Source organism: Coregonus clupeaformis, chromosome 17, assembly GCF_020615455.1.
Source record: "Coregonus clupeaformis isolate EN_2021a chromosome 17, ASM2061545v1, whole genome shotgun sequence".
Classification (NCBI taxonomy): Eukaryota; Metazoa; Chordata; class Actinopteri; order Salmoniformes; family Salmonidae; genus Coregonus; species Coregonus clupeaformis.
The window spans coordinates 25,141,413-25,162,205 of NC_059208.1; the positions used below are offsets into that span (position 1 = coordinate 25,141,413).

Below are 20,793 nucleotides of genomic sequence, written 5' to 3' on the forward strand. Positions count from 1 at the left end.
AGTCAGTAACCTGGTCAGGGCCCAGGTCCCGGACAGCATTCAGTGATTCCCCGGTTAGAAAGGGGGCTAACAGACCAACCCACTGTTGCTTGGGCCAGGCTTCCCTAGTGGCCGTGGCCTCAAATGCATGCAGGTATGCCTCAATGTCATCGGTAGCTCCCACCTTAGATATAAAGTCACTTGCCTTTATTGGGCGGGTATTTTGGACCACCCTCTGTCTCTGCAACTGCAATTCCTCTGCCTTCAGAAGGTTGGCTTTCTTTTGCTCCTCCAAGAGAGCCACGTTTGCTTGCATCTGGGCTTGCTGGCCAGCAACAAGGGCTTTCAATATGTCCTCCATTTCAGTCGGCGGGGAGCCTACGGCCAACTTGGAAAACTGGGTGATCAAACCTTCGGTATCCTCCTCTGACATGCACTATTAACGCTTGAGCGTGCCCGTATTCTCCACCATCTGTGATGTCACGAGAGGCTACACAGCTTTCAGCGGGATTGCTCAAGTAGTGCAAGGAGACCAGGTTCAACCAAAACAAGGATTTTATTAAAGGTCTTGGGAAACTAACGAAAGTATAACACAATACTGTTCTCTGGTGGCTCTTAAGGGCTAACAGTTCAGGGATGTCTCTTCCACATCCAAAATCATAACTCTCCCTCGCTCAAATAACTTTTCCCCAGTCTTACTGTCTTCCACGTTGCAGCTAGTGGCCAACCCAGCAAAACGTCCTTCCAAATGTCCCACACGTATTTCCACAGGTGCATATATCCAAAGGTGAGTATTTCCCAAAGGTAAGTATCTCCAAATCCTTATATTCCTCATGGAAGTGGACGTGCAGCACTCTTGTCCTCCAGAGAGCCCAGCTTGGAGACTGTGTCTCTTCCCTTCCCCAAACCTTCAGCTCATCAGCTCCTGATTGGTTTCAGCTGCGTGGGAAGATTGGCCATAGAGGGTTGGAGTTCCCGACCATACCAGCAGATGGAGCCATAGCTGTCTGGGTTTGCAGCCATCTCAGGGGGATGTAACGTCCCTCCAGGACACAGCCTCTCGTGACATCACAGTATGTATGTATGTATGTACAGTGGGGAGAACAAGTATTTGATACACTGCCGATTTTGCAGGTTTTCCTACTTACAAAGCATGTAGAGGTCTGTAATTTTTATCATAGGTACACTTCAACTGTGAGAGATGGAATCTAAAGATACATCTAAAAAATCTGTCTATCATAGAGCTTCTCTACAGGTCTGTATGTATCATCATAGAGCTTCTCTACAGGTCTGTATATCATAGAGCTTCTCTACAGGTCTGTCTGTATCGTCATAGAGCTCTAGCCACTCTGACAGTAGAACATTATGTAACACTGCTGCTGTCCTTCCACAGCCCAGTAACTAACTCTACCCAGACTGACACAGTGGATTACACTCCACACTCCAGTCCAGAGCACTAATCCAGTCCAGTGTCATTTTTTCCCTCCAAGACAACTTTGAAAACATTTCCAAGTCTAAACACAAGCAGTGAAGAGACGAACAGATGCTTGAGAGACTGGTGACTAGTTCCAGGCATACAAATGTCTTATTTTTCTAAGCCTAGGTAGTTTTATTTTATATCTCTGTAATGAGATGATGAATCACCTCTGACAGGAGTCTAGACTTACCCCATCACTAGAGCCACAGATGGGAGGGGGAGGAGAGGTGGGGATAATGCATAATGATAAAATAAATAAATAAAAAATAAAAATATATAATAATACTCTCACTTCTCTCTCACTCTGAGGTGAGTCTGCCGCCGGTGTACTGGAGTCATTTATAGGTGCAGACCAGATGGAAAATGAAAGAAAACAATCCACTTGGTTTGAGGGAAATGATTTGCTACCTGTCACATGTAGTCTCTTAGCCATGGCAGTGAAGACTTTATCAAGTCAAGATCACATAATATTAGCACAAGTGTCCCCAACTCATCCCGTTTAACAGCAACCTGTTGTCTGTTGTTATGAGAGATGTTGTACGTATAGAAAATGCCCATCGGACCAAAATGCTCAGCCTTATGGGTCAGTAACATATTGTCCAAAACTGTGCTTCCCTCTCTATAAACTCTCTTCCAAGCAGACAGCTAGCTACGTCTCTCCTTGATTTGCTCATACGTGTAAGTGTCATTAAACCCTCATTTCCTCTCATTAAAGGGTTCTGGGCTGTTGACATCTGAAGTGTTCAGACAGGAACAGGGCTCTCTCTGGTACATCCTGTACTTCAAGGCTACAGCCAGATTCACTCAGACCCAGTAACCCTGGCCAGCGTACTGTTCTGTAGCCCAGTCATAATGAATCATACTGGTAAGGTAAACATTGAGCTCAGTTAGACAGAGTCCAGTCAGGCAAAGGGTACGATGTTGTTCTTTCTGTTGGTGGAAGGTGCTATGTTGCAGCTTGAGATCACTGGTAGGTGCTTGGTCTGTATGTCATAGTGTGGTGCTGAAGTGGTTGTTAAACTTATCCCACTACCATATTATTTGCCAGAATAATACATTAGCCTCTAAAACTTCTTCAACTTATCCTACTACCATATTATTTGCCAGAATAATACATTAGCCTCTAAAACTTCTTAAACGTATCCCACTACCATATTATTTGCCAGAATAATACATTAGCCTCTAAAACTTGTTCAACTTATCTCCATTAAAACAGCTGAAGCAAGCACACACATTTTCTCTCCTGATAAATGACATTTTCTATTATTTCAGCAGCTTATTTGTGTTGTTCTGTGTGTCTGATGTGTTTTAACAGTTGATCTGACTGGAAGTGTGGAGAGTTTCTACAGCCGTGTTCCCTTTAAGAAGATGGTGTCTTATTCCGTCCGTAGCCGTGTCAACCTGAGTGCCAAGCCTATCACTGAGGGGTAAGAGGCCTTAAGTCAGTGTTACCTGGGTCCCACTGGTTCTGGGGGTAAGAGGCCTTAGGGCAGTGTTACCTGGGTCCCACTGGTTCTGGGGGTAAGAGGCTTTAGGGCAGTGTTACCTGGGTGCCACTGGTTCTGGGGGTAAGAGGCCTTAGGTCAGTGTTACCTGGGTCCCACTGGTTCTGGGGATAAGAGGCCTTAGGGCAGTGTTACCTGGGTCCCACTGGTTCTGGGGGTAAGAGGCTTTAGGGCAGTGTTACCTGGGTGCCACTGGTTCTGGGGGTAAAAGGCCTTAGGTCAGTGTTACCTGGGTCCCACTGGTTCTGGGGGTAAGAGGTCTTAGGGCAGTGTTACCTGGGTCCCACTGGTTCTGGGGGTAAGAGGTCTTAGGGCAGTGTTACCTGGGTGCCATTGTTTCTGGGGGTAAGAGGCCTTAAGTCAGTGTTACCTGGGTCCCACTGGTTCTGGGGGTAAGAGGCCTTAGGGCAGTGTTACCTGGGTCCCACTGGTTCTGGGGGTAAGAGGCCTTAGGGCAGTGTTACCTGGGTGCCACTGGTTCTGCTCTCAGTACCACCACCACCCCCAATAAAACATATTTCACAGAAATCTTCTTCAGGAAATATTTTTTTTACTGCATGAGTAGTAGGATAATAACATTAAAGTCTTTATCAATTCCTGTTTTGTTTCCCCCAAAAAAACAGTGTTTGCTTTGTGTTTGTAACAGGTTCCGGGAATGTGAGCGGAGATGTGATGAAGACCCGTGTTGCCGTGGAATCGGATACGTCAGGGACACCCAATCACCTGGTCAGTTGTTATTTCAGTCAAGATATTCACTGAGATGTTTTTACATTGCTGACAAATGCTCCGAAATTCGAAGTTCAAGGGGCAAGAGAGAAGAGGGAAACAATCACAATTTAACTCCAAAGTCCAAAGGAGACACAAATATTACCTCTGAAGTGTGTGTGTGTGTGTGCTCTCTCCATCCAGGATCAGACATTCTCTGCTTGACTCTGAACAGCTTTGGCATCCAGACGTGTGGTGAAGGTGAGAGGACAACCTGGAGGGTCCAGGACTGCACCCCCCCCCCAAAGTAGAAACCGGGGTGTATCCGCTCGGCTGGTACGAGAAACCAGGTGTGTATATATCTGAGGATAAGTAGGTACAGGGTGGATCCCAAATGACACCCTATTCCCTATGGGTCCTGTTCAAAAGTAGTGCACTATAGAGGGAATAGTGTGCCGTTTGGAACTCAACCACATTTAGGGTAGCTTACTCAGTGAGTAGGCATGAAACACATCTGGGCAACATCTTGAATTGTCTCTTACTTTTATGTTTGATGTCTTAATGTTACTTTCACTTCTGGAAATAGTGAACCGCACCTTTGCCCTGGTTACAATCTGTGTGTCCCGTATGGCACCTTCTCTGTATAGTGCACCACCTTTGACCAGAGCCCGTTGGGGGAGTAGTGTGCCCTTTGAGACGCTGCTCGCTGATTTAAGCAGATAAATGTGTTATTATGCTTCAGCTGTTGACCTCATTTTGTGGTTTCTATTTTGTCACCTGGTAAGGATTGCAGAGACTAGAAATTGTTCTTACCTTTTTGAGAAATTCTTAGACTCTGTGGTAATTTTTGTGTTCTTACGAGTCCGTTTATAGCTAACACATTTGTTTCTGTTTTAAATGGCACCCTATCTCTATTTCGTCCACTAGGGTGCCATTTGAGGCAGGACCGTGATAAATATTTACTGCAGTTGGTGTTGCAGAGTCACATGATCTAGCAGACACATTTACTGGCCAAGTTGTTTTCTTATCATTAAGGAATTAATTACGTAATGAGTCAAATGTTTCCATTGTTCCCCCTTCCCCTCAGTGAATCAGTGGACTAAATCTCCAAGATTGTGCCCCCGTTTCGAACTACGTGTTCCTTCAAAGAATGGTAAGAGTGCAGTTACTAAACTAAAGAGCAGCTACTAACCTGAATAATATTTCACCTCAGGAATTTAGATGAAATGTACTAATACATCACACTGTTAGTTTTATACGTCAGCTACAATAAACAGACAAGTGTGTTTATTCCTGCTGGAGTCCTTCTGTAACTGGCTGAATAGAACACGTCAGCCTTTCTGTCTTTGGATGCGTCCCAAATGGCACCCTATTCCCTATATAGTGCGCTACTTTTGACCAGGGCCCATGTGGCTCTTTTGAAAAATAGTGCATTATGGGGAATTGGGTGCTATTTGGGCGACAACCCATTTCACATTTGTGTGTGTTCAAAGGGAACCCCCCTCCCATCAATGAGACAAACTTACATGGTTATTTTGTGAGCTTTCATTGTGCTGACGCGCTTAAATGTTTACAAGCCACAGTGTTTTCCACTTAGCCTTTAGTTAGACACACTTCCTCCATAGCCCCCAGTAGCTATAAACCTGGCCATTAGACAAAGGAGAGGCTGTCTCCAACTGCTCCAGTACAGGCTTTGAACTGCTCTCATTAGTATCTAGTACACAAGAATTGTGTAATTGAATGTTTAGAGAGCTCTGTCATTTTGGCATTAAAATACATTTCAATGGCTGCATCCCAAATATGGCACCCTTTTCCTTATGTAGGACACTACTTTTGAACAGAGCACTATGGGCCCTGGTCAAAAGTAGAGCACTAAATAGGGAATAGGATGCTGTTTGAGACGTAGGCAATGTGTTAAATGCATCCCCTGCTGATAAAGATGTGTGTGTCTCTGCCAGTGAGTTTGAGTGAGTGGAGACTCCTGGATGCGTCCTCTACTCTGGTGGATTCATCTGTCTCCACGTTTGACATTATTCACATCAGTAAAGACATCGCTGAGGACCTGGACAGGACCAGAGACTGGTGTCTGTCTGGTGAGAAACATCTTCATCATGTGCCAGAGTCTGGTCTAACGGTCAAAGCCCCCAACTCAGGACCACACATGCCCCCTGGCAAGAGGGGTTTAAGCTCCTCCTCGGTCTCTCCTGTCTGTGCCCCTCATCTGTGCCCCAATCATTGTATCTACCTCTCTCTACTCTCCTCCTATCCTGTCAGTTAAACTGTGTCTGTGTGTCTCCCCTCAGCGTGTGAGGAGGCTGAGTCCTGTGCTGTGGTGTCAGTGGAGCGGACCGACTCGGCTGTCCGCTGTGTCCTCTACCCAGACACCCTGGCCTGTGCCCCCTCCACTTCCACCCCCACTGGAGGTCAGGACTGTCGGCTGGTCATCAGAGAGTCAGCTCTCCAGGTCTACCTCCACAAAGGTGGGCAACATCCCTGATCCCTGACCCTGGCTCACTATACATCCCTGACCCCTGACCCTGGCTCACTATACATCCCTGACCCCTGACCCTGGCTCATTATACATCCCTGACCCCTGACCCTGGCTCATTATACATCCCTGACCCCTGACCCTGGCTCACTATACATCACTGACCCCTGACCTTGGCTCACTATACATCCCTGACCCTGGGTCACTTTAGATCCCTGACCCTGACTAACTTTCTGTATGCCCTCTCTCATAGAATATGTTCTCAGTCAATTTAGCTGGTAAAGGACTAATGGCTAAATAGAAAGACATGTCTTTACCTGCTCTAGATGCAGAGAGTTCTGAAAGACATGTCTTTACCTGCTCTAGATGCAGAGAGTTCTGAAAGACGTCTTTACCTGCTCTAGATGCAGAGAGTTCTGAAAGACATGTCTTTACCTGCTCTAGATGCAGAGAGTTCTGAAAGACATGTCTTTACCTGCTCTAGACGCAGAGAGTTCTGAAAGACATGTCTTTACCTGCTCTAGACGCAGAGAGTTCTGAAAGACATGTCTTTACCTGTTCTAGACGCAGAGAGTTCTGAAAGACATGTCTTTACCTGTTCTAGACGCAGAGAGTTCTGAAAGACATGTCTTTACCTGTTCTGAAAGACATGTCTTTACCTGTTCTAGACACAGAGAGTTCTGAAAGACATGTCTTTACCTGTTCTAGACGCAGAGAGTTCTGAAAGACATGTCTTTACCTGTTCTAGACGCAGAGAGTTCTGAAAGACATGTCTTTACCTGCTCTAGACACAGAGAGTTCTGAAAGACATGTCTTTACCTGTTCTAGACGCAGAGAGTTCTGAAAGACATGTATTTACCTGTTCTAGACGCAGAGAGTTCTGAAAGACATGTCTTTACCAGTTCTAGACGCAGAGAGTTCTGAAAGACATGTCTTTACCTGCTCTAGACACAGAGAGTTCTGAAAGACATGTCTTTACCTGTTCTAGACGCAGAGAGTTGTGAAAGACATGTCTTTACCTGCTCTAGATGCAGAGAGTTCTGAAAGACATGTCTTTACCTGTTCTAGACGCAGAGAGTTCTGAAAGACATGTCTTTACCTGCTCTAGACGCAGAGAGTTCTGAAAGACATGTCTTTACCTGCTCTAGACGCAGAGAGTTCTGAAAGACATGTCTTTACCTGCTCTAGACGCAGAGAGTTCTGAAAGACATGTCTTTACCTGTTCTAGATGCAGAGAGTTCTGAAAGACATGTCTTTACCTGCTCTAGATGCAGAGAGTTCTGAAAGACATGTCTTTACCTGCTCTAGACGCAGAGAGTTCTGAAAGACATGTCTTTACCTGCTCTAGATGCAGAGAGTTCTGAAAGACATGTCTTTACCTGCTCTAGATGCAGAGAGTTCTGAAAGACATGTCTTTACCTGCTCTAGACGCAGAGAGTTCTGAAAGACATGTCTTTACCTGTTCTAGACGCAGAGAGTTCTGAAAGACATGTCTTTACCTGTTCTAGACGCAGAGAGTTCTGAAAGACATGTCTTTACCTGCTCTAGACGCAGAGAGTTCTGAAAGACATGTCTTTACCTGTTTTAGATGCAGAGAGTTCTGAAAGACATGTCTTTACCTGCTCTAGACGCAGAGAGTTCTGAAAGACATGTCTTTACCTGTTCTAGACGCAGAGAGTTCTAGAAAGACATGTCTTTACCTGCTCTAGACACAGAGAGTTCTGAAAGACATGTCTTTACCTGTTCTAGACGCAGAGAGTTCTGAAAGACATGTCTTTACCTGCTCTAGATGCAGAGAGTTCTGAAAGACATGTCTTTACCTGTTCTAGACGCAGAGAGTTCTGAAAGACATGTCTTTACCTGCTCTAGACGCAGAGAGTTCTGAAAGACATGTCTTTACCTGCTCTAGATGCAGAGAGTTCTGAAAGACATGTCTTTACCTGCTCTAGATGCAGAGAGTTCTGAAAGACATGTCTTTACCTGTTCTAGACGCAGAGAGTTCTGAAAGACATGTCTTTACCTGCTCTAGATGCAGAGAGTTCTGAAAGACATGTCTTTACCTGCTCTAGATGCAGAGAATTCTGAAAGACATGTCTTTACCTGCTCTAGACGCAGAGAGTTCTAAAAGACATGTCTTTACCTGCTCTAGACGCAGATAGTTCTGAAAGACATGTCTTTACCTGCTCTAGACGCAGAGAGTTCTGAAAGACATGTCTTTACCTGTTCTAGACGCAGAGAGTTCTGAAAGACATGTCTTTACCTGCTCTAGACGCAGAGAGTTCTGAAAGACATGTCTTTACCTGTTCTAGACGCAGAGAGTTCTGAAAGACATGTCTTTACCTGCTCTAGACGCAGAGAGTTCTGAAAGACATGTCTTTACCTGCTCTAGATGCAGAGAGTTCTGAAAGACATGTCTTTACCTGCTCTAGATGCAGAGAGTTCTGAAAGACATGTCTTTACCTGTTCTAGACGCAGAGAGTTCTGAAAGACATGTCTTTACCTGCTCTAGATGCAGAGAGTTCTGAAAGACATGTCTTTACCTGCTCTAGATGCAGAGAATTCTGAAAGACATGTCTTTACCTGCTCTAGACGCAGAGAGTTCTAAAAGACATGTCTTTACCTGCTCTAGACGCAGATAGTTCTGAAAGACATGTCTTTACCTGCTCTAGACGCAGAGAGTTCTGAAAGACATGTCTTTACCTGTTCTAGACGCAGAGAGTTCTGAAAGACATGTCTTTACCTGCTCTAGACGCAGAGAGTTCTGAAAGACATGTCTTTACCTGTTCTAGACGCAGAGAGTTCTGAAAGACATGTCTTTACCTGTTCTAGACGCAGATAGTTCTGAAAGACATGTCTTTACCTGTTCTGAAAGACATGTCTTTACCTGTTCTGAAAGACATGTCTTTACCTGTTCTAGACGCAGAGAGTTCTGAAAGACATGTCTTTACCTGTTCTAGACGCAGAGAGTTCTGAAAGACATGTCTTTACCTGTTCTAGACGCAGAGAGTTCTGAAAGACATGTCTTTACCTGCTCTAGACACAGAGAGTTCTGAAAGACATGTCTTTACCTGTTCTAGACGCAGAGAGTTCTGAAAGACATGTCTTTACCTGTTCTAGACGCAGAGAGTTCTGAAAGACATGTCTTTACCTGCTCTAGACACAGAGAGTTCTGAAAGACATGTCTTTACCTGTTCTAGACGCAGAGAGTTCTGAAAGACATGTCTTTACCTGCTCTAGATGCAGAGAGTTCTGAAAGACATGTCTTTACCTGCTCTAGACGCAGAGAGTTCTGAAAGACATGTCTTTACCTGCTCTAGACGCAGAGAGTTCTGAAAGACATGTCTTTACCTGCTCTAGACGCAGAGAGTTCTGAAAGACATGTCTTTACCTGCTCTAGACGCAGAGAGTTCTGAAAGACATGTCTTTACCTGTTCTAGATGCAGAGAGTTCTGAAAGACATGTCTTTACCTGCTCTAGATGCAGAGAGTTCTGAAAGACATGTCTTTACCTGCTCTAGACGCAGAGAGTTCTGAAAGACATGTCTTTACCTGCTCTAGATGCAGAGAGTTCTGAAAGACATGTCTTTACCTGCTCTAGATGCAGAGAGTTCTGAAAGACATGTCTTTACCTGCTCTAGACGCAGAGAGTTCTGAAAGACATGTCTTTACCTGTTCTAGACGCAGAGAGTTCTGAAAGACATGTCTTTACCTGTTCTAGACGCAGAGAGTTCTGAAAGACATGTCTTTACCTGCTCTAGACGCAGAGAGTTCTGAAAGACATGTCTTTACCTGTTTTAGATGCAGAGAGTTCTGAAAGACATGTCTTTACCTGCTCTAGACGCAGAGAGTTCTGAAAGACATGTCTTTACCTGTTCTAGACGCAGAGAGTTCTAGAAAGACATGTCTTTACCTGCTCTAGACACAGAGAGTTCTGAAAGACATGTCTTTACCTGTTCTAGACGCAGAGAGTTCTGAAAGACATGTCTTTACCTGCTCTAGATGCAGAGAGTTCTGAAAGACATGTCTTTACCTGTTCTAGACGCAGAGAGTTCTGAAAGACATGTCTTTACCTGCTCTAGATGCAGAGAGTTCTGAAAGACATGTCTTTACCTGCTCTAGATGCAGAGAGTTCTGAAAGACATGTCTTTACCTGTTCTAGACGCAGAGAGTTCTGAAAGACATGTCTTTACCTGCTCTAGATGCAGAGAGTTCTGAAAGACATGTCTTTACCTGCTCTAGATGCAGAGAGTTCTGAAAGACATGTCTTTACCTGCTCTAGACGCAGAGAGTTCTAAAAGACATGTCTTTACCTGCTCTAGACGCAGATAGTTCTGAAAGACATGTCTTTACCTGCTCTAGACGCAGAGAGTTCTGAAAGACATGTCTTTACCTGTTCTAGACGCAGAGAGTTCTGAAAGACATGTCTTTACCTGCTCTAGACGCAGAGAGTTCTGAAAGACATGTCTTTACCTGTTCTAGACGCAGAGAGTTCTGAAAGACATGTCTTTACCTGTTCTAGACGCAGATAGTTCTGAAAGACATGTCTTTACCTGTTCTGAAAGACATGTCTTTACCTGTTCTGAAAGACATGTCTTTACCTGTTCTAGACGCAGAGAGTTCTGAAAGACATGTCTTTACCTGTTCTAGACGCAGAGAGTTCTGAAAGACATGTCTTTACCTGTTCTAGACGCAGAGAGTTCTGAAAGACATGTCTTTACCTGCTCTAGACACAGAGAGTTCTGAAAGACATGTCTTTACCTGTTCTAGACGCAGAGAGTTCTGAAAGACATGTCTTTACCTGTTCTAGACGCAGAGAGTTCTGAAAGACATGTCTTTACCTGCTCTAGACACAGAGAGTTCTGAAAGACATGTCTTTACCTGTTCTAGACGCAGAGAGTTCTGAAAGACATGTCTTTACCTGCTCTAGATGCAGAGAGTTCTGAAAGACATGTCTTTACCTGCTCTAGACGCAGAGAGTTCTGAAAGACATGTCTTTACCTGCTCTAGACGCAGAGAGTTCTGAAAGACATGTCTTTACCTGTTCTAGATGCAGAGAGTTCTGAAAAACATGTCTTTACCTGCTCTAGAAGCAGAGAGTTCTGAAAGACATGTCTTTACCTGCTCTAGATGCAGAGAGTTCTGAAAGACATGTCTTTACCTGCTCTAGACGCAGAGAGTTCTGAAAGACATGTCTTTACCTGCTCTAGACGCAGAGAGTTCTGAAAGACATGTCTTTACCTGCTCTAGATGCAGAGAGTTCTGAAAGACATGTCTTTACCTGTTCTAGACGCAGAGAGTTCTAAAAGACATGTCTTTACCTGCTCTAGACGCAGATAGTTCTGAAAGACATGTCTTTACCTGCTCTAGACGCAGAGAGTTCTGAAAGACATGTCTTTACCTGTTCTAGACGCAGAGAGTTCTGAAAGACATGTCTTTACCTGCTCTAGACGCAGAGAGTTCTGAAAGACATGTCTTTACCTGTTCTAGACGCAGAGAGTTCTGAAAGACATGTCTTTACCTGTTCTAGACGCAGATAGTTCTGAAAGACATGTCTTTACCTGTTCTGAAAGACATGTCTTTACCTGTTCTGAAAGACATGTCTTTACCTGTTCTAGACGCAGAGAGTTCTGAAAGACATGTCTTTACCTGTTCTAGACGCAGAGAGTTCTGAAAGACATGTCTTTACCTGTTCTAGACGCAGAGAGTTCTGAAAGACATGTCTTTACCTGCTCTAGACACAGAGAGTTCTGAAAGACATGTCTTTACCTGTTCTAGACGCAGAGAGTTCTGAAAGACATGTCTTTACCTGTTCTAGACGCAGAGAGTTCTGAAAGACATGTCTTTACCTGCTCTAGACACAGAGAGTTCTGAAAGACATGTCTTTACCTGTTCTAGACGCAGAGAGTTCTGAAAGACATGTCTTTACCTGCTCTAGATGCAGAGAGTTCTGAAAGACATGTCTTTACCTGCTCTAGACGCAGAGAGTTCTGAAAGACATGTCTTTACCTGCTCTAGACGCAGAGAGTTCTGAAAGACATGTCTTTACCTGTTCTAGATGCAGAGAGTTCTGAAAAACATGTCTTTACCTGCTCTAGAAGCAGAGAGTTCTGAAAGACATGTCTTTACCTGCTCTAGATGCAGAGAGTTCTGAAAGACATGTCTTTACCTGCTCTAGACGCAGAGAGTTCTGAAAGACATGTCTTTACCTGCTCTAGACGCAGAGAGTTCTGAAAGACATGTCTTTACCTGCTCTAGATGCAGAGAGTTCTGAAAGACATGTCTTTACCTGTTCTAGACGCAGAGAGTTCTGAAAGACATGTCTTTACCTGCTCTAGATGCAGAGAGTTCTGAAAGACATGTCTTTACCTGCTCTAGATGCAGAGAGTTCTGAAAGACATGTCTTTACCTGCTCTAGATGCAGAGAGTTCTGAAAGACATGTCTTTACCTGTTCTAGATGCAGAGAGTTCTGAAAGACATGTCTCTTTACCTGCTCTAGACACAGAGAGTTCTGAAAGACATGTCTTTACCTGCTCTAGATGCAGAGAGTTCTAAAAGACATGTCTTTACCTGCTCTAGACGCAGAGAGTTCTGAAAGACATGTCTTTACCTGCTCTAGACGCAGAGAGTTCTGAAAGACATGTCTTTACCTGTTCTAGATGCAGAGAGTTCTGAAAGACATGTCTTTACCTGTTCTAGACGCAGAGAGTTCTGAAAGACATGTCTTTACCTGTTCTAGACGCAGAGAGTTCTGAAAGACATGTCTTTACCTGTTCTAGACGCAGAGAGTTCTGAAAGACATGTCTTTACCTGTTCTGAAAGACATGTCTTTACCTGTTCTGAAAGACATGTCTTTACCTGTTCTAGATGCAGAGAGTTCTGAAAGACATGTCTTTACCTGTTCTAGACGCAGAGAGTTCTGAAAGACATGTCTTTACCTGTTCTAGACGCAGAGAGTTCTGAAAGACATGTCTTTACCTGCTCTAGACACAGAGAGTTCTGAAAGACATGTCTTTACCTGTTCTAGACGCAGAGAGTTCTGAAAGACATGTCTTTACCTGTTCTAGACGCAGAGAGTTCTGAAAGACATGTCTTTACCTGCTCTAGACACAGAGAGTTCTGAAAGACATGTCTTTACCTGCTCTAGACGCAGAGAGTTCTGAAAGACATGTCTTTACCTGCTCTAGACGCAGAGAGTTCTGAAAGACATGTCTTTACCTGTTCTAGATGCAGAGAGTTCTGAAAAACATGTCTTTACCTGCTCTAGAAGCAGAGAGTTCTGAAAGACATGTCTTTACCTGCTCTAGATGCAGAGAGTTCTGAAAGACATGTCTTTACCTGCTCTAGACGCAGAGAGTTCTGAAAGACATGTCTTTACCTGCTCTAGACGCAGAGAGTTCTGAAAGACATGTCTTTACCTGCTCTAGATGCAGAGAGTTCTGAAAGACATGTCTTTACCTGTTCTAGACGCAGAGAGTTCTAAAAGACATGTCTTTACCTGCTCTAGACGCAGATAGTTCTGAAAGACATGTCTTTACCTGCTCTAGACGCAGAGAGTTCTGAAAGACATGTCTTTACCTGTTCTAGACGCAGAGAGTTCTGAAAGACATGTCTTTACCTGCTCTAGACGCAGAGAGTTCTGAAAGACATGTCTTTACCTGTTCTAGACGCAGAGAGTTCTGAAAGACATGTCTTTACCTGTTCTAGACGCAGATAGTTCTGAAAGACATGTCTTTACCTGTTCTGAAAGACATGTCTTTACCTGTTCTGAAAGACATGTCTTTACCTGTTCTAGACGCAGAGAGTTCTGAAAGACATGTCTTTACCTGTTCTAGACGCAGAGAGTTCTGAAAGACATGTCTTTACCTGTTCTAGACGCAGAGAGTTCTGAAAGACATGTCTTTACCTGCTCTAGACACAGAGAGTTCTGAAAGACATGTCTTTACCTGTTCTAGACGCAGAGAGTTCTGAAAGACATGTCTTTACCTGTTCTAGACGCAGAGAGTTCTGAAAGACATGTCTTTACCTGCTCTAGACACAGAGAGTTCTGAAAGACATGTCTTTACCTGTTCTAGACGCAGAGAGTTCTGAAAGACATGTCTTTACCTGCTCTAGATGCAGAGAGTTCTGAAAGACATGTCTTTACCTGCTCTAGACGCAGAGAGTTCTGAAAGACATGTCTTTACCTGCTCTAGACGCAGAGAGTTCTGAAAGACATGTCTTTACCTGTTCTAGATGCAGAGAGTTCTGAAAAACATGTCTTTACCTGCTCTAGAAGCAGAGAGTTCTGAAAGACATGTCTTTACCTGCTCTAGATGCAGAGAGTTCTGAAAGACATGTCTTTACCTGCTCTAGACGCAGAGAGTTCTGAAAGACATGTCTTTACCTGCTCTAGACGCAGAGAGTTCTGAAAGACATGTCTTTACCTGTTCTAGACGCAGAGAGTTCTGAAAGACATGTCTTTACCTGCTCTAGATGCAGAGAGTTCTGAAAGACATGTCTTTACCTGCTCTAGACGCAGAGAGTTCTGAAAGACATGTCTTTACCTGCTCTAGACGCAGAGAGTTCTGAAAGACATGTCTTTACCTGTTCTAGATGCAGAGAGTTCTGAAAAACATGTCTTTACCTGCTCTAGAAGCAGAGAGTTCTGAAAGACATGTCTTTACCTGCTCTAGATGCAGAGAGTTCTGAAAGACATGTCTTTACCTGCTCTAGACGCAGAGAGTTCTGAAAGACATGTCTTTACCTGCTCTAGACGCAGAGAGTTCTGAAAGACATGTCTTTACCTGCTCTAGATGCAGAGAGTTCTGAAAGACATGTCTTTACCTGTTCTAGACGCAGAGAGTTCTAAAAGACATGTCTTTACCTGCTCTAGACGCAGATAGTTCTGAAAGACATGTCTTTACCTGCTCTAGACGCAGAGAGTTCTGAAAGACATGTCTTTACCTGTTCTAGACGCAGAGAGTTCTGAAAGACATGTCTTTACCTGCTCTAGACGCAGAGAGTTCTGAAAGACATGTCTTTACCTGTTCTAGACGCAGAGAGTTCTGAAAGACATGTCTTTACCTGTTCTAGACGCAGATAGTTCTGAAAGACATGTCTTTACCTGTTCTGAAAGACATGTCTTTACCTGTTCTGAAAGACATGTCTTTACCTGTTCTAGACGCAGAGAGTTCTGAAAGACATGTCTTTACCTGTTCTAGACGCAGAGAGTTCTGAAAGACATGTCTTTACCTGTTCTAGACGCAGAGAGTTCTGAAAGACATGTCTTTACCTGCTCTAGACACAGAGAGTTCTGAAAGACATGTCTTTACCTGTTCTAGACGCAGAGAGTTCTGAAAGACATGTCTTTACCTGCTCTAGACGCAGAGAGTTCTGAAAGACATGTCTTTACCTGCTCTAGACACAGAGAGTTCTGAAAGACATGTCTTTACCTGTTCTAGACGCAGAGAGTTCTGAAAGACATGTCTTTACCTGCTCTAGATGCAGAGAGTTCTGAAAGACATGTCTTTACCTGCTCTAGACGCAGAGAGTTCTGAAAGACATGTCTTTACCTGCTCTAGACGCAGAGAGTTCTGAAAGACATGTCTTTACCTGTTCTAGATGCAGAGAGTTCTGAAAAACATGTCTTTACCTGCTCTAGAAGCAGAGAGTTCTGAAAGACATGTCTTTACCTGCTCTAGATGCAGAGAGTTCTGAAAGACATGTCTTTACCTGCTCTAGACGCAGAGAGTTCTGAAAGACATGTCTTTACCTGCTCTAGACGCAGAGAGTTCTGAAAGACATGTCTTTACCTGCTCTAGATGCAGAGAGTTCTGAAAGACATGTCTTTACCTGTTCTAGACGCAGAGAGTTCTGAAAGACATGTCTTTACCTGCTCTAGATGCAGAGAGTTCTGAAAGACATGTCTTTACCTGCTCTAGATGCAGAGAGTTCTGAAAGACATGTCTTTACCTGCTCTAGATGCAGAGAGTTCTGAAAGACATGTCTTTACCTGTTCTAGATGCAGAGAGTTCTGAAAGACATGTCTCTTTACCTGCTCTAGACACAGAGAGTTCTGAAAGACATGTCTTTACCTGCTCTAGATGCAGAGAGTTCTAAAAGACATGTCTTTACCTGCTCTAGACGCAGAGAGTTCTGAAAGACATGTCTTTACCTGCTCTAGACGCAGAGAGTTCTGAAAGACATGTCTTTACCTGTTCTAGATGCAGAGAGTTCTGAAAGACATGTCTTTACCTGTTCTAGACGCAGAGAGTTCTGAAAGACATGTCTTTACCTGTTCTAGACGCAGAGAGTTCTGAAAGACATGTCTTTACCTGTTCTAGACGCAGAGAGTTCTGAAAGACATGTCTTTACCTGTTCTGAAAGACATGTCTTTACCTGTTCTGAAAGACATGTCTTTACCTGTTCTAGATGCAGAGAGTTCTGAAAGACATGTCTTTACCTGTTCTAGACGCAGAGAGTTCTGAAAGACATGTCTTTACCTGTTCTAGACGCAGAGAGTTCTGAAAGACATGTCTTTACCTGCTCTAGACACAGAGAGTTCTGAAAGACATGTCTTTACCTGTTCTAGACGCAGAGAGTTCTGAAAGACATGTCTTTACCTGTTCTAGACGCAGAGAGTTCTGAAAGACATGTCTTTACCTGCTCTAGACACAGAGAGTTCTGAAAGACATGTCTTTACCTGCTCTAGACGCAGAGAGTTCTGAAAGACATGTCTTTACCTGCTCTAGACGCAGAGAGTTCTGAAAGACATGTCTTTACCTGTTCTAGATGCAGAGAGTTCTGAAAAACATGTCTTTACCTGCTCTAGAAGCAGAGAGTTCTGAAAGACATGTCTTTACCTGCTCTAGATGCAGAGAGTTCTGAAAGACATGTCTTTACCTGCTCTAGACGCAGAGAGTTCTGAAAGACATGTCTTTACCTGCTCTAGACGCAGAGAGTTCTGAAAGACATGTCTTTACCTGCTCTAGATGCAGAGAGTTCTGAAAGACATGTCTTTACCTGTTCTAGACGCAGAGAGTTCTAAAAGACATGTCTTTACCTGCTCTAGACGCAGATAGTTCTGAAAGACATGTCTTTACCTGCTCTAGACGCAGAGAGTTCTGAAAGACATGTCTTTACCTGTTCTAGACGCAGAGAGTTCTGAAAGACATGTCTTTACCTGCTCTAGACGCAGAGAGTTCTGAAAGACATGTCTTTACCTGTTCTAGACGCAGAGAGTTCTGAAAGACATGTCTTTACCTGTTCTAGACGCAGATAGTTCTGAAAGACATGTCTTTACCTGTTCTGAAAGACATGTCTTTACCTGTTCTGAAAGACATGTCTTTACCTGTTCTAGACGCAGAGAGTTCTGAAAGACATGTCTTTACCTGTTCTAGACGCAGAGAGTTCTGAAAGACATGTCTTTACCTGTTCTAGACGCAGAGAGTTCTGAAAGACATGTCTTTACCTGCTCTAGACACAGAGAGTTCTGAAAGACATGTCTTTACCTGTTCTAGACGCAGAGAGTTCTGAAAGACATGTCTTTACCTGTTCTAGACGCAGAGAGTTCTGAAAGACATGTCTTTACCTGCTCTAGACACAGAGAGTTCTGAAAGACATGTCTTTACCTGTTCTAGACGCAGAGAGTTCTGAAAGACATGTCTTTACCTGCTCTAGATGCAGAGAGTTCTGAAAGACATGTCTTTACCTGCTCTAGACGCAGAGAGTTCTGAAAGACATGTCTTTACCTGCTCTAGACGCAGAGAGTTCTGAAAGACATGTCTTTACCTGTTCTAGATGCAGAGAGTTCTGAAAAACATGTCTTTACCTGCTCTAGAAGCAGAGAGTTCTGAAAGACATGTCTTTACCTGCTCTAGATGCAGAGAGTTCTGAAAGACATGTCTTTACCTGCTCTAGACGCAGAGAGTTCTGAAAGACATGTCTTTACCTGCTCTAGACGCAGAGAGTTCTGAAAGACATGTCTTTACCTGCTCTAGATGCAGAGAGTTCTGAAAGACATGTCTTTACCTGTTCTAGACGCAGAGAGTTCTGAAAGACATGTCTTTACCTGCTCTAGATGCAGAGAGTTCTGAAAGACATGTCTTTACCTGCTCTAGATGCAGAGAGTTCTGAAAGACATGTCTTTACCTGCTCTAGATGCAGAGAGTTCTGAAAGACATGTCTTTACCTGTTCTAGATGCAGAGAGTTCTGAAAGACATGTCTCTTTACCTGCTCTAGACACAGAGAGTTCTGAAAGACATGTCTTTACCTGCTCTAGATGCAGAGAGTTCTAAAAGACATGTCTTTACCTGCTCTAGACGCAGAGAGTTCTGAAAGACATGTCTTTACCTGCTCTAGACGCAGAGAGTTCTGAAAGACATGTCTTTACCTGTTCTAGATGCAGAGAGTTCTGAAAGACATGTCTTTACCTGTTCTAGACGCAGAGAGTTCTGAAAGACATGTCTTTACCTGTTCTAGACGCAGAGAGTTCTGAAAGACATGTCTTTACCTGTTCTAGACGCAGAGAGTTCTGAAAGACATGTCTTTACCTGTTCTGAAAGACATGTCTTTACCTGTTCTGAAAGACATGTCTTTACCTGTTCTAGATGCAGAGAGTTCTGAAAGACATGTCTTTACCTGTTCTAGACGCAGAGAGTTCTGAAAGACATGTCTTTACCTGTTCTAGACGCAGAGAGTTCTGAAAGACATGTCTTTACCTGCTCTAGACACAGAGAGTTCTGAAAGACATGTCTTTACCTGTTCTAGACGCAGAGAGTTCTGAAAGACATGTCTTTACCTGTTCTAGACGCAGAGAGTTCTGAAAGACATGTCTTTACCTGCTCTAGACACAGAGAGTTCTGAAAGACATGTCTTTACCTGTTCTAGACGCAGAGAGTTCTGAAAGACATGTCTTTACCTGCTCTAGATGCAGAGAGTTCTGAAAGATATGTCTTTACCTGCTCTAGACGCAGAGAGTTCTGAAAGACATGTCTTTACCTGCTCTAGACGCAGAGAGTTCTGAAAGACTTGTCTTTACCTGTTTTAGATGCAGAGAGTTCTGAAAGACATGTCTTTACCTGCTCTAGACGCAGAGAGTTCTGAAAGACATGTCTTTACCTGCTCTAGATGCAGAGAGTTCTGAAAGACATGTCTTTACCTGCTCTAGACGCAGAGAGTTCTGAAAGACATGTCTTTACCTGCTCTAGACGCAGAGAGTTCTGAAAGACATGTCTTTACCTGCTCTAGACGCAGAGAGTTCTGAAAGACATGTCTTTACCTGCTCTAGATGCAGAGAGTTCTGAAAGACATGTCTTTACCTGTTCTAGACGCAGAGAGTTCTGAAAGACATGTCTTTACCTGCTCTAGATGCAGAGAGTTCTGAAAGACATGTCTTTACCTGTTCTAGATGCAGAGAGTTCTGAAAGACATGTCTTTACCTGCTCTAGACGCAGAGAGTTCTGAAAGACATGTCTTTACCTGTTCTAGATGCAGAGAGTTCTGAAAGACATGTCTTTACCTGCTCTAGATGCAGAGAGTTCTGAAAGACATGTCTTTACCTGCTCTAGATGCAGAGAGTTCTGATGACTGCTGCTAATATATCTAGTGTTTGAAGAAATAGAGATATTTATTGGTGGATTAGTTAATCACTGCAGCCTACTTATTGTAATGATCATTATTATTATAAAGCATTATTTATCATCCAAGAGGTGCTGAAGGAGTTTTACAGCTGGGTGATTCCAGTGCAGACAGTGTCTCCATCCCAAATGTCACCCTGTTCCCTTTATAGTGCACTACGTTTGACCAGGGCCCATAGTTGTCAGTGTCAGTCCAGGCTTCCCTCAGACTGATGGTTATTTATTCTGTGGGATCCAGAACTGAAGGCAGAGTTGACGTCGGTGTTTATCCCGGCTCACGGAACGCTCCAGGGAGAGGCCGTGACAACGCCGCTCGGGTCAGACAGGAAGACAGTCAGACAGTTCTTGGGAGTTCCGTACGCTCGTCCTCCTATCAGAGCCCTCCGTTTCGCCCCCCCACAGCCTGCTGAATGGAGTGGCACATGGAACGCCATGATTACCAGGTAAACAATGACTCTGTCGAGGTAGAAATGTTTTAAAGATGCGTTATAAAGGTTTTGTATAATTTCCTCCAATAGTTTTGAAAGTAGCGTTCACGAGCCAAAACGGGTCCCCGAAAATTCTATGATATGTTACATCCTGCAACAACATAAAAATATAACATTCCTGAAATTTCTATGATATCTTACGAATTGCAATTCGTATAATATGTTACGAATATGTAAGTGCTTAAGATCCCATTCAATCTCTTTAAGAATGTGTGTGTGTATCTGCCTGCCTGTCTGCCTGTCTGCCTGTCTGCCTGCCTGTCTGCCTGTCTGCCTGCCTGCCTGCCTGCCTGCCTGCCTGTCTGCCTGCCTGCCTGTCTGCCTGCCTGCCTGCCTGCCTGCCTGCCTGCCTGCCTGCCTGTCTGTCTGTGTTGGTTCCATATTTGCACCACATGTCATGGTTCTTCTTTGTTTGTCTTCTAATATCTGTCTATATGTTGTTTAGTGTGTGTCTGTGTTGGTTACATATTTGCAGTGTGTTTGTATTCTATATAAGCCTCATGACCCCTATAACGTTTTATTTTAGATGTTTTT

At 43.8% G+C, this 20,793-nt stretch overlaps 1 protein-coding gene across 1 annotated transcript in view; it reads left to right on the plus strand.

Annotated features, from left to right (window-relative positions):
- LOC121585342 (thyroglobulin-like) overlaps window positions 1–20,793 on the plus strand; it is a 92,759-nt gene that overhangs the window by 38,579 nt on the left and 33,387 nt on the right. The window contains 8 exon segments of the mRNA XM_041901723.2: window positions 2,772–2,883; window positions 3,608–3,687; window positions 3,871–3,962; window positions 3,965–4,016; window positions 4,754–4,819; window positions 5,625–5,759; window positions 5,970–6,146; window positions 20,010–20,214. Coding sequence (XP_041757657.2) covers window positions 2,772–2,883; window positions 3,608–3,687; window positions 3,871–3,962; window positions 3,965–4,016; window positions 4,754–4,819; window positions 5,625–5,759; window positions 5,970–6,146; window positions 20,010–20,214 — 919 coding nt within the window.